Source organism: Cervus elaphus, chromosome 21 (genome assembly GCF_910594005.1).
Source record: "Cervus elaphus chromosome 21, mCerEla1.1, whole genome shotgun sequence".
Lineage (NCBI taxonomy): Eukaryota > Metazoa > Chordata > Mammalia > Artiodactyla > Cervidae > Cervus > Cervus elaphus.
In genome coordinates, this window is record NC_057835.1 from 61,679,185 (window position 1) to 61,693,910 (window position 14,726).

General features: G+C 40.6%; 1 protein-coding gene across 4 annotated transcripts in view; it reads left to right on the forward strand.

Moving 5' to 3' along the window:
* Positions 1 to 14,726, forward strand: part of DPYS (dihydropyrimidinase) — a 122,389-nt gene that overhangs the window by 35,016 nt on the left and 72,647 nt on the right. For all 4 annotated transcript variants that reach the window (XM_043880046.1, XM_043880047.1, XM_043880045.1 and 1 more), the window contains 2 exons: positions 12,319 to 12,475; positions 13,304 to 13,445. In XM_043880046.1, the coding sequence (XP_043735981.1) occupies positions 12,319 to 12,475; positions 13,304 to 13,445 (299 nt within the window). The remainder of the gene's footprint in view (positions 1 to 12,318; positions 12,476 to 13,303; positions 13,446 to 14,726) is intronic.

The following is a 14,726-nucleotide window of genomic DNA, read 5'->3' on the forward strand; positions in this document are numbered from 1 at the left end:
CAAATTAAGAGTAACTTCAGTTTTACACAGGAATTGATAAGATCTGACTACCAGCCCACCCCTCTCTGTCTTCTCTGCACTGGGAGCAGCTCTCCTGAAACAGCCCTTCATCCCCTGAAAATGTACACTTGTGCCAAGTTTGTCTCCACTCCCTCCTTGATCAGCTTCCCAGGTGGCGCTAGTGGTAAAGAACCCACCTGCTAGTGCAGGAGACCCAGGAGACGGGGGTTCGATCCCTGGGTCGGGAAGATCCCCTGGAAGAGGAAATGACAACCCGCTCCAGTATTCTTACCTGGAGAATCCTGTGGATGTGGACAGAGGGGCCTGGTGGCTACAGTCCATAAGCTTGCAAAGTGTCGGACACGACTGAAGCGACTTAGCACGCAGGCACGCCCTCCCGGATCAGGAGAATCTCTCCACTATTGAGCCGGTCACTGTCTGCAGTGGTACTAAAAAGGCCAGCGACGCTGACAGCTGAAGGCCTCAGTAGCTCGGCAGCCCCACGTTCCCTGACCACTTCATTTATTCCTAGCCACGGCTTCCAGACCAGTGCCCTTTCAAGGGACATTGACACAGTGGTCAAGTTCATTGCAGCTGGGGCTGCCACAGCAGGGGTGGCTGGCTCCAGGACTGGAATTAGGACTGTGTTTGGGAGTCTCGGGCTTCCCTGGGGGCTCAGATGGTAAAGAATCTGCCTGCAATGCCAGAGACCCGGGTTCGATCCCAGGTCAGGAAGATCCCCTGGAGAAGGGAATAGGAACCCGCTCCAGTATTCTTGCCTGGAGAATTCCATGGACAGAGGAGCCTGGTGGGCTGCAGTCCATGGGGTTGCAAAGAGTTGGACACGACCGAGCAACTCACACTTTCTGCTTTCCTTTGGGAGCCTCATCACTGGTTATGGGAGGGACCCTTCTCTAAAGCAGCAGCTCTTCTACGCCATTCTGGGCTTTGCCCTCTCTGAGGCCATGGGGCTCTTTTTGCCTGATGGTGGCCTTTGTCATCCTCTTCGCCTTGTGAAGGAGCCATTTCCACCTCCCATAGTTCTTTCTCTCATGTCTCCTTCTGTACTTCTCCAGGCAACCTGGGGGAAATGGCTGGCTCAGGGCTTGAAAGAAGGAAGACAAATAAATCTTGTATTCATAAGAAAAAAAGATCTCAGTACCAGCCATTTCTGGTTGCTTTTTTCTGCCATATATAACTTCAACATTAAAGAACACAGCACTTCAAAAAGAATCTTTAAAAAAAAAAATTAAAAAAAACAAAAAAAAACAAAAAGAACTTTACTTCAATTTTATTAATTGTTATAGCTTTAAATTTTGCCACCAGATGGCGCTGTTGCTAGCTCTATGAAATTGGTTTTCTCTATTTTTTGGTTAAGTGGTGTACCAGGTCCTATAGCCTGTCAGTGAGGTCTGTAATGTAAAAATATGATTTAAGAAACAGCAAAGTCAGCAGAAATGGTCAATCTTAACCCACCAGCAGTCTATGATTTTGACCGTTCTGTCAGGAAACAGTTTCTGGATCCTGAGTATTTATTTTGATTTGGGATAGAATTCCATTAGCAGCAGAATAAGTCTAGGAAAGATTTTAGAATGTAAATCATAGGTAGAAAATTATTAAAATTAATTATGAATATCTTAATATTATCTAAAATATAATTTTATAATTTGAATATATAAAACGTTTACCTGGTCCAAAAGTCAAAGTGATACATTAAAAGATGTATTCTCAGAGATGTCTTGCTTCCTTCCTAGCTGCTTCATCCCACATCCCATAGTTAATTATTTCATTAACTTATTTCTGGGCTACCCTTGTAGTGTTTTTTGGTTTTGGGGTTTTTTTTTTTTTTTTGGAAAAAGAACATACATGTCTTATTTTTCTTTTTCTCCTACTTGAAAGGTAAAATACATAGTGTTCTCTATCTTTTTTTCCTACTTGAAAATATGTCCTGAAGCTCAGCTCATATTAGATATAGAGAGCTTCCTCACTCTTTTTCACAGGTGCAAAGCATCCCACTATATTTTTGAACTAGTCTCTAATGATGGATATTTGAGTTGTTTCCAATTATTAGCTGTTACAGATAAAACCACAGTGACGGCCTTATGCATACGTTATTTCATATATGTGGAAGGTATAGTAGTCTTCTATTACTGCTGTAACGCATTACAGCAAACGTAATGGCTTACAGCAACGTAAATTTATTATCATATAGTTCTGGAGGGTGGAAGTCTGAAAAAGGTAATACTGGGCTGAAACCAAGGTGTCAGAGGGCTATATTCCTTCCGGAGGCTCCAAGGGGAATGCCCTTCCTTCTCTAGCTTCTAGAGACCACCTACATTCCTTGGTTCCTATCTCCCTGCCTCTTCTTCATAGCCAGCTGTGGTGGGTGGAGAACATTCCTTTGTTCTGATCTCTCTTTAAGGATCCTTGGATTATATTGAATCCACCTATTTAATCCAGGATAATCTCCCTATCCGAAGATCTTTAAGATCTTTGAAGTCTCTCTGCTATGTAGGTAAAATACTCACAGGTTGTAGAGATTAGGTCATGGATATCTTTGGGGCACCATTATTCTATCTCCCATAAAAGGGTAACCTCACTAGAAACGGGACTGCTAGTTCAAACACATTTTGGATATTGCTAAATCCCTTTGCAAGGTGGTTATAAGTATGAAATACTTAAAATCTCAACCCAAATGCTCTAGTTGAGTCAGACGTACTGTAATAACACTTATGAAGATACTCCAACATGCAATTGTCAGGGCCAGCAGAAGTCTAGAATAAACCAGCATGAGAGATTATTCCATCACTGGCATGTGACCTCTCACAGGTGACCAAGCGGTGTCAAACCAGTCACATGGTGACCGCGTCAGCCAACCCGAGGGCAGATCCATGGGGAGTACAGAGTGACAAGAGCTGGTGGACACAGTGACCTTTTACAGTCGATTCATTTACTCCGTCCTCATTCAGTTCAGTCGCTCAGTTGTGTCCGACTCTTTGCAACCCCATGAACCACAGCACGCCAGGCCTCCCTGTCCATCACCAACTTCCAGAGTCCACCCAAACCCATGTCCATTGAGTCAGTGATGCCATCCAACCATCTCATCCTCTGTCGTACCCTTCTCCTCCTGCCCTCAATCTTTTCCAATATCAGGATCTTTCCCAATGAGTCAGCTCTTCACATGAGGTGGCCAAAGTATTGGAGTTTCAGCTTCAACATCAGTCCTTCCGATGAACACCCAGGACTAATCTCCTTTAGGATGGATTGGTTGGATCTCCTTGCAGTCCAAGGGACTCTCAAGCGTCTTCTCCAACACCACAGTTCAAAAGCATCAATTCTTCGGTGCTCAGCTTTCTTTACAGTCCAACTCTCACATCCATACATGACCATTGGAAAAATGATAGGCTTGACTAGACAGACTTTTGTTCGCAAAGTAATGTCTCTGCTTTTTAATATGCTGTCTAGGTTGGTCATAACTTTCCTTCCAAGGAGTAAGCATCTTTTAATTTCATGGCTGCAATCACCATCTGCAGTGATTTTGGAGCCAAAAAAATAAATAAATAAAGTCAATCACTGTTTCCACTGTTTCCCCATCTATTTGCCATGAAGTGATGGGGCCAGACGCCATGATCTTAGTTTTCTGAATGTTGAGCTTTAAGCCAACTTTTTCACTCTCCTCTTTCACTTTCATCAAGAGGCTCTTTAGTTCTTCACTTTCTGCCATAAGGGTGGTGTCATCTGCATATCTGAGTTTATTGATATTTCTCCCGGCTATCTTAATTCCAGCTTGTGCTTCCTCCAGCCCAGCGCATTTAACTCTGCATGTAAGTTAAATAAGTAGGGTAATCTCACATAATTTCTGAATGTAAAAGAGCAATACACATCTATTCATCATTATCTTTTTTAAAAAAGGAATGATTCAGCCTTACAAATTTGTAATATGAAGATCTCCTATCAGTAAATCCTTTTGCCAGCCCATTCTGTCATCCAGGGCCTTGCCACTCAGAGTGTGGTCCCTGGAACACTACATTGACATCCCCTGAGAGCTCGTTAGAGATGCAGATCCTTGGACCTCATACCAGATGCACTGAGTTGGAATGTGCCCTTATAACTAGAACCCCAGGTGATTCATATGCATATTAAATGTGAGAATCATTGCTCCCGGAGGCACGAAAGAGATCCAGTTATTAATTGTCTCTACTGTAGTTGCCTAGAAATACAACACTCTCATTATGTTGGATTGTATTGTTACATTGCCAACTATATACCCAGAAGATAGCAACCTGAGGGTTAACGATGATAACAACCAACTTTGTTGAGTGCTTAATAAGCGCTTGGCACATATTTCAATATATCTTGTTTCAAGTTTTATTATATATTATCTCATTAATACACTCTAACATACGTTATCTTTTCAAATTGTCATAACAATGCTTCAGGCAAAATTTTATCACTGTTTTGTGATTGATGAAATTGAGGACTGGGAAAGTTTGGTAAATTAAGCCCAAGTTCACTTTACTAGTAAGTGCTAAAGCTGGGATTCAAGTCTGTTCAACCCCAAAGTCCACATTTTTTATTACTCTTTACTCTGTTCAAGAAGAAATTAGTTTACAGTGTTGGGAAATACAGATGTCAAGTTTATATTTAATTGGTTTTGTTTATTGGCCTTACATTTTTAAAAACATGTTTAAAATATTATTATCATTCTGTTATTTATCATTGTTAAAAGAAAAAAATGCCAGAAATGGAAATGATGAAGACTGTATTAAGTCAGAAGTAAGCATTCTCTCTCTCAGCTCAGTCTTGGAACTAGAAATTTTTAACCACATCTATTTTTTGTTGTTGGTGGTGGTGGTTTCCTCCAAAATTCTAAACCTTAAATTTGTAAGTAGTGACTTAAAAATTTTTGACAGTATCACTTGATTCTGAGTGGTGGAAAAGGAGCAGTCTAACTTACATAAATCTTACCTCTCGCCTCCTGAGTTTTGTTAGTAGTAAATGTCACTTCAAATAATATTTCTTAAATTTATGTGTTTTGGCTAATTTTTTGTGTGGGATCTCTTTATTATCTACTGTGTTGAAAAGAAACTGAGAGGCCCAGTATTACCTTCTCTGTCTCCTCCTGACTTCTATCAGTTCCGTTATTTCTTTACATGGACGGGAGTTCCAGCATTTGTAGCTGGCTCTGTAATTGGGCTTCCCAGGTGGTGCTAGTGGTAAAGAAGCCACCTGCCAGGGCTGGAGACATGGGTTCCATCCCTGGGTCGGAAAGATCCCGTGAAGGAGGGCATGGCAACCCACTCCAGTATTCTTGCCTAGAGAATCCCCGTGGACAGAGGAGCCTGGCTGGCTACAGGCCATGGGGTCACTAAGAGCCAGACAAGACTGAGTAACTTAGCACTTTTTCCTGGATTATTTCTGTTTCTTACTGAGTCCATTTTTCAATGTGTGTGTATTTTTTTTTTTTAACATCTTGGCCCTTCTTTTTATGTTGTTTTTTTCTTCTTCAAGTATCTGGTGATCCTGGGCTGTCCGTGTTCATGACTGGACAGTCCAGGTGATAGAGCAGGGAGCTGGTGTGGACTTCCTCCGCTGTTGAGCAAACTCTGCCCCCAAATGAGAGCGCCGGCAATGAGACTATGAGCTTTGTGAGTGTAAGTGGGGCATGGTCACTGGTGAGCTTCGGTTTCGGGTGCTTCACTCTGGAGCACCAGCACCTTTTAGGAAGCTTAGTTCCCCGGGCAGAGGTGTGGATGGGGGACGACGGCCCCATCTCAACCCCTTCCGCACGCTCACTGCCCTCCCCACCCCAGGAAGAATGTCCGTCATGACCCTTCTGCTCCTTTGAGTTCAGGCTGTTGGTGCCACTACCTGCCGTTATAAGCACTGCAATCCCGTCTGCTTTCTGTCTTCTGCAGTCTGTCACGACCTCTGGTCAGCCATGGTCCCTCTTTTGTTCTCAGCACAGCTCTGGATTTTGTTCATCTGTTGTACATCTTTACCAGCATTTGATGTGAGCTGGAAAGGAAGAGAGGGGAATACATGTTCAGTGAATTAACTTCCATTCAAAGCCTGACATTTCCCCTTGTTCAGACCTTGATATTTCCTTTTAGGGATCAGCACCTTCAATAAAAAGTGAAAAGCAGGTTATAGGAAAAAGAATAAAGCTTCCCCATGCAAGCCATTGAAAGCTTGAGTTGCCTTTGACAGTTGGCAAGGAATTTCAATTTCGTGGTTATTTCAAGTCTCAGTTAATCCAAATTGAGCAACTAGATCTAGGCTAGCTCCCATCCACTAGTGCAAAAATGAGGCAAGGGGGTCAGAAGGCTGTCCCTAGAGTGTTATCCTTTTCTTCCAGAAGTAGAGTCCCCCTCCGTTGCTCCATACCTCCAGTAAAAAGTTGGGTGAACCTGCTGAAATTGTACCTCGTATAGAAGTTCCCATCTGCCTACTCTCAGATCTCTTTCATTCACTGTTCACTCTTTTGTCCAAATGGTACATGTGTCACTATATGTCATTTGCTTCAATGACAGAGGTACTTTTTACTTTGGTTTGAGTAGCTTTGGTTATCCATGTTCCTTTTTTTGCCACATATTGACATATGAGATTGTTAATAGTGTTTAAAAATTATTGTTCACCTCTCCTTCCCACCTCCCAGTAGAACACGGATGCACATGAATTCAGTATTTTTCTTGTGCTTTATTTAGAATGGTGGTGATTTCTCTCTGCAGCTTACTTGATGCTCTCTTTGGTGTATATCTGTTATAATTTGTTTACCAATTAATGACTGAAATTTTCAATACTAATTTCTCTATATAACTTGTGTCAATTTGTCTTAATAAAGCTTAATTCTGTTTTACATCTGTATTCATGTCTTTTGGGTATAAATATGACTCTCACTTGAACTTTTTAATAAAATGTTTTGTTTATAGTTCATAAAAAGTGAAGTTATTGGATACCTAATATATGCTTGACACTGCTCTTGGCATTCAATTTGCAAAGATGATTAAGATAATTTTGATTCTCAAGCAACTTACAATGAACTGGGCTACATTATGGTTGAGTTTTTTTGTTGTTCGTTTGATTTGATTTTGGTTTCACATTGGTAGAAAGCTTCATTTTTCAGGCTTATTGCTATAAAATATAAACTTCTCTTCCAGAGAGGTTTAGATGTCCCATTTTCCATTTTATTTAAACTCTACCTTCCCCTCCTCACGTGTTCCTCTTGTGTTTGGGACTGAGGGGGAGGGAGGGCCACACAGAGGCCTCTCTCTGCCGTGTGTTCATGCTGTTCCCTGCTTGTTGGTGAGTAGAGTGAACCGAATTTCACTTACACAAGTACAATGAGCTGATGCTTGGGAACCAGTGCTTTTCCTAAGAAAAGATGGATGTGTGCCTGAGCCAAGGTGGATTTGAATCTCAGACTTCCTTTATTCTTTCCTCTGCGTGAACATCTGAACCCTCCTTGTCCTTTAAATTTAGAACATGGTGATTTACCTTATGTCTATTTGCAAACCAATTCTAGACTGCCCAGTTTAAAACATTTAAAAAAAGAGAGAGAATTGACCATAAGAAAACTAATGTTTGCTGCTGCAATAAAGTACCACAGACTGGGCGGCTTAAACAACAGAAATTAATTTCCTTACAGTTCTGGAGGCTGGAAGTTTAAGACCTACGTGTTGGCAAGGTTAGTCCCTTCTGCGGTCACTGAAGGAAGGATGTGTTCCAGACCCCTCTCCTTGGCTTGTAATGCGGGTCTGTTCCCTGTGTCTTCACACTGCCTTCCCTCGGTGTGTCTGTGTCCATATTTCCTCTTCTCACAAGAACCCATTCTTATTAAATGAGTGCTCACTTCTAACGACCTCATTTTAACCTAATCAGCTCTTTAAAGCATCATTATCTCCAAATACAGTCACATTCTGAGATACTGGGGGTTAGGACTTCAACCACTTTAACGTGTGGATTTTGACAAGGGACACGATTCAGCTTATAACATGAAGTGATTCCAGGATCCCAGGAAGATGCTAAGTACTTTCATATATGTTAATTTATTTGATCCTCACCCAAACTGCCACACTAGAGGGACACTACAATCCCATTTTGCAGATGAGCAAAACTGAGGCTCATCTTGCACAAGGTCACCAACTAAAATGAACAAAATCAGAATTTGAATCTAAATCTGTGTGATCTACTTTATTATACCCCTTCTGTGTATTTTTCTTCTCAATTTTTTTTTCTTTGTAAGTGTAATGTTTTGAATCTGAAGTCCAGTAAGGTTCTACTCTGTCTTTCAAGCTGGGAAATTTTTTTTTTCATGAGAGTGTTTGGTCTTCTGTTTAGTAACCAATGCTTCCACTCTTGGGCACCTATGCCAGCTTTTCTGCATCTTTCAACCTTTTCTAAAAGATGCTGTGAGTTGATTAAATGCAGCTCCCAAATGCAGACAAGATGTTAATGTCTGCTCTCTCACTTTCATTTAATAAACAGTTATTTTATTAGGGTTGTCTGGTCAGGGATGGGGGCAGTTTGGGTTGATTTGACATGTTTCATTATTTAGAAATCTTAAGAATCTCTCAGAGAGCAGAACTCCTTCAACTGGGAGATTGCATCATAAGTGCAGATTCTTTGTTGGTTTTGAGCCAAAGGATGGAGAAAGGAGAGAACATGCATGGGGAGGCAGGGTACAACATACTGTGAAACTTGCTGAGACAGTGGGAGGACATTAATGATGGAGATGTACTATCTCCCAAGGGTTGTTGAAACCATCTGGTCTTGAATATAATCAAGAGAGAACAGATCTAAGACTTCTCATTACCAACCTGTTAAGTATAGTAAATCAAACCAGTAAGTGAAATTGGAAAATCGCTTAACCAAGTCCACAGATCTTATGGTTGACTTTTGAAAATATATGCTCTTTACCAAGAAATGAAAAATAATACTTTTCCCTACTAACATAGTGCCTATGTGTAGTATGTTATCAGTGTACTAGGGTTCTATAATTCTCATGGACCACTTACTACTCCTGTGTCATGGACAATTTTTTCAATTTTTATGTGGTCTATTTTTAAAGTCTTTATTAAATTTGTTACAATATTACTTCTGCTTTATGTTTTGGTTTTTTGGCCATGACTCATGTGGAATCTTAGCTCCCTGACCAAGGATTGAACCTGTACCCCCTGCATTGGAAACACTGGGCTGCCAGGGAAGTCCTGAATGTGTTTCTTTATCTGTCAAACCAGTGTTTGGGTTTCCATGAAGGTCAAATAAGATATATGATCTTGAAGCTACATCTGCAAACTCCAGAGTGCTATACATCAGTTATATTTTTTATTACTACTTTATTTTTGGCCCCCAAATAAAAGAACCCACCATTATGCTGAATTATCTAGTTTAATTCTTCAATTTATAGATTACCTAGGCCCCTTGTTTTCTTGTCATTGCTTTCCTGCTGTTTAGTCTTTTGAAAGTGTCTTAGAACCATTGTGAAATACAGGAAAGTGTAGTTAAGAATTTTTACTTTTTTTTTTTTAACTATTTACAGATACTTAACGGGGAGTCAGTTGAAAATAGCCCTATTAATGGAGAGTTTGTAAAGTGGCACATCACATTTTAAAGGTGCTAAGCCCTTCCAAGGAAATTGCCTGTCATCTGGTTTCAAAACGACTCTGGCAGACTCCTGGTAGATGCTGACACTTTTAATTTTTCCAGAGAGCTATTAAAATTGTAGAACTTTTGGAACTATATTCCCATACCCCCTTGATGGGCCAAATGATCGAATAGAACATGTGATAAGAATCTTTCCTCTGTGATGAAGCACCATGAAAAATCCTGAGTTGGCAACTTGTAAAGTTATTGCAGATCAAGTATCTGAGTTTCTCATTGTCTAAACTATCCGTAAAGAGTTCTCTTGGACTAGGAAGGTCTCTTTGTACCTGCAAATAAAATACCATGTCTGTCCTGTTATCTCTCCAATAAAGAGTGCATTTCCTCTTAGTCTGGGGCTTCCCCAGTGGCAGTAAAGAATCTGCCTGCAGTGCAGTGCAGGAGACACGGGAGATTTGGGTTCGATCCCTGGTTCAGGAAGATCCCCTGGAGAAGGAAATGGCAACCCGCTCCAGTATTTTTGCCTTGAGAATTCCATGTAGACAGGAGCCTGGAAGGCTACAGTACATGGGGTTGCGAGAGAGTCGGACACGACTTAGCAACTAAACAACAGAAAGTTCTTGGAGGATAAATTTCATTGACCGTGGTTTGATACTGGGTTAGTTAAGAGGCAAAGTCGGTTAGGCTTCAAGTAGCTTTGCTTTCAGGGTTTTTCAAATTCCTAGGCTCACTGGAGGAAGATGGCTTGTTTGGGGGAGAAATGAGCTGTGTGATAATAGGCTGCTACGTCCCAATTCAGCACGACTCGGGCAGCTGGTGGCCATCCACTGTCAGAACGCTCTGCGGAAATCAGTGGATTTCAGCTGTATATCAGAGTTTTAACTAAGGTCTGGCATCTGGTTAGCCAGAGTGAAGTAACTGAGATGCCAGCCTCTTTCTTCTGTTTATTCTCCTTCAAGAGAGCTTGGATGTGATCAGGTGGATGCCGGTGAATCTATTACAGTGCTGACAAACGCTAATCAGAGATAGGCTCCTGATTTTAAATTTAAATTCACTACGTGCTATTAACTTCTCTAACATTGTGTGCTTTTGATAGTCTCATTTGCATGATTTTATAAATATGCATTTCTGGCTACAATTTTATTATCTGAGTGTTCTTTTATTTAACATGTGCTTTTAGAGGAGGTTTTTTACCTTAAGAGTGCGAAAAGATGATGAATTTATTTGTGGTTGGGCTCTATGTCATCATTATCATCAGAGTAGTGTAGTTAGGTTAGGATTGATGGAATCAAAATGCCTGGATTCAGATCCTACGTCCTCCCCCCATTTGTGTTAAGTGTAATTTAACTGTATAGAGTTTAACCCTATAAGCCTTAGCCTTGCCTTTTAAAATTTATTTATTTATTGAAATACAGTTGATTTACAATATTGTGTTAGTTTCAGGTGTTCAGCAAAGTAATTTAGTCATATATATATATATATATGTATATATGTATGTATGTATGTATATTTCTTTTCAGGTTCTTTTCCCTTCTAGGTTATTATAAAATATTAAGTATAGTTCCCTGTGTTATACAGTAGGTCCTTGATGTTTATGTATTTTTTATATATATTGGGTTGGCCAAAAGGTTCATTCGGGTTTTTCCATAAGATGTTAGGGAAAACCTGAATGAATCTTTTGGTTAACCCAATGGTAGTATGTATTTGTTAATCCTAAACTCCTAATGTATCCCTCCCCCTGCTTCTCCTTTGGTAACCTGTAAGCTTTCTATGTCTGTGGGTCTATTTCTGTTTCATAAATAAGTTCATTTGTATATTTTTTCTGAAGAGTCTGCATAGAAGCAACATCATGTGCTATTTGTCTTTCTCTGTCTTGTTTACTTCACTTAGTATGATCATCTCTAGATCATCATCATCATCTACAAATGGCATTGTTTCATTCTTTTCTATGGCTGAGTAACGTTCCACTGTATGTATGTACCATATCTTTCTTCTTTCATTTGTCGGTGGACATTTATACTGCTACCATGCTTTGGATGTAGTTAATATCGCTGCAGTGAACATTGGAATGCATGTATCCTTCCGAATTATAGTTTTCTCTAAATATATGCCCAAGACTCTTCCTTTAATGGAGATAATAATAGCATTTTCTAGATAGGGTTTTTGAGAAGATTCCATTAAAATGGCATATACATCAACCAGCTTTTGCTAGGTTATGCTCCAATAACAAATTAACCTAAAACATCAATAGCTTACAGCAGCAGAGATCTCTTTTTCATTCATGCTCATGTCCATCATCAGTTGGCTCTGCCTCTGCTCCATATTCTCTTCATTCTGAGACACACCTGAAGAAGCAGCTTCCACTGGTCTCATGACAGAGGCAAGACTCATCGTGGTTTTAATAGCTTCTGCTTGGAAGCAGCACTTCCAAGCACTTCTATTCATATTTAATTGGCCAAACAAAGTCGTGAGGCCAAGCCTAGTAGCAGTGAGTGAGTACAATCATTTACCACAAGCTGCAATGCACTTTGACAGGAGCGTAGTAAAGGCTCAGTAAATAGGAGATTTTAGTTTTCAATCCAGAGCCACTGGAGAGGTGAAAGGCAAAGGTAAATGATAGTTTAGCTAGGACAGAGAGACTAATACTTAGGTGTTTGCCAATCAGCTCTCTTAAGAGCAAATGGAGGTACTGATCACTTCCTTTGAACTTTCCAGGGAAGGTGGTCTACGGAGAACCCATCGCAGCAGGTCTCGGCACAGATGGCACCCACCACTGGGATAGAGAATGGCTCCATGCCGCCCACCATGTTATGGGTCCACCGCTGCGACCGGACCCTTCAACGCCTGACTTCCTCATGAATCTGTTGGCTAAGTAATCAATTAGCAGATGATTGTTACATGTTTTGCAAAATTAAGATGTTTTTCAAGTCTCAAAACATGAAGGATTTGAGTGTAGGAGATCGTGTGATATCATCTGGACCTTCCATTGACCTCTTAGTCCTCTGTTCTACTTGACCTGACAGGCCCTGGGGAGTCCTGCATCTGGGGACCAAAAGGCATTGGCTTAATCACATTATGATGTGGTGTCAAAATCTCTCCTGACCACAGTGAAATCAGATCATTTTTCCTGAAGTTTTCCTCTGCTTTGGTTTTTTTGTTGTTGCTGTCTTTCCTATCTCTTGTTGCTTAGGGCCGCATCACATCCGTATGCCTAATTTTTATCAGACAGAATATTCTTGAACATTTTCCATGCTGATATAACCCAGGATCCAGATATGCCTGTGGTAGGAACACAAAAGATGATGATCTAGGGAAGAGCCACAGGTAAAAGGCAAAATCCTGCCCTCAGAGCAGGTTATCCCCATGAAAGACCATTCAGACCATTTATATACGTTTTTTGTGGGGATCTAGGGGGGACATTATGATCATTTTTGTTGAGGAATATACCATTCGCGGACATTCTGATATTCCCCATTCACAGATACTCAGATCCAAGTTAACAAAGAGCTTTTCACAACAGACTGTACAAGAGCTCACTTGCCACTTCCTTCTAGCCTTGAAACGCTGCTCCTTCTCCATTGTGGTCTTCTGACTTTCAGTTGAGAATGGGGTCAGGAGACCAGGGAAAGGTATGGTAGTTTCCTCCTGACATTTTCTGTCTCCTCACCCACCTCTGCCCTCATGTGTGTCTCTTTTACAGCGATGACCTAACCACAACAGGGTCTGACAACTGTACTTTCAACAGCTGCCAGAAAGCTCTTGGGAAGGATGATTTTACCAAGATTCCCAATGGAGTGAATGGTGTTGAGGACCGGATGTCGATAATATGGGAAAAAGGCGTGGTGAGTATCACAGAATTCAGTTTGTTTTGCTGAATTCTTCAATGGGATCTGGTCTATTTTAGGACCAAAGTTCCAGAAACCTTCATGAGAAGCTTCTTGATTATTTTCACTAAAGTGGCCACTGAGAATACTACCGCATCACCAACACCATGCCATCTCCCAAGATAATAAGGAAAAATACTTTTCTTCTCTACATGATTTAGAGGATGCCTTGTGCCAGAGTATAAATTTAGATTGGGTACCAAGAGGATTATTCTTGAAGTCTTTGAAATGTAATAGCCCTTCTATCTGATTTCCATGTTTGTGAATCCCAGTTCCTCATGTGTCACTGATATAAACACTTGGAATGATTGAAAAGACATGAAGGGGTTTTTTTAAAATTACATTTGTACCTCTTTTTCATATAAAAATATAGATGTCCCTTTTAAAGAACCTTTGAATATTATGGTTTAAAAGCTACTGTATGAGGTCACATAAATCATAAATCCAAAGCACAGAGATTTTCTTTTAATTTCACAGTTTAAAAGTTTCTACCTGAAGATGAAGGATAATCACATGGCTAAATGTTCATACATAAGCCTATCCAGGCAGCTGACGAGTGTAGTTGTAAAGATCAGCAGTGAAGACTTGCTCAGTGGGACCTCAGGTCCCCGTTGGCATGTCATTCCCATCCATCTTTCAGAACCCCTCCCTTCAACGATGTAGTAATCACATGTCTGAACTTCCTTGGTGATCTAGTTGTTAAGATTCCGAGCTTCTGATATAAGGGGTATGGGTTCAATCCCTGGTCAGGGAACTGAGATTCCACGTGCTAAGTATGATACAGCCAAAAAAATTTAAAAAAGAAAAAAAGAAAAGGAATAATCACATCTACACCCAGAATCCCTTGCACATACCACTCACTGCCAGCTCTAATTTTTTTTTTTTTGCCTCTTTATTTTTTTTGCCTCCTTATTTCCACCTTCATCTCTACCATTCTACTTGGAGTCCCATGTCTTGTTTGGACCATCATGGTAGTCTCACAGCTGGTGTCCCTGTTTCCACTCTCTGGCTGCTACAATCTATCCTATACTCTAGGACCACCATTGCATTTCAAACACCAGGGTATAGTCATGCTACTTTCTTCCCTAAAACCCTTTCATTTTCTGCATTACTTCTTGGATGATATTTGAACAATTCATTCACATGTAAGGATCTTCAAAACATCTCTACGGCCCTATCTTCTGCCATTTGTCCTCTCCACCCCCTTTTACCTCTACCTTAACTCTAATCATCCCAGAC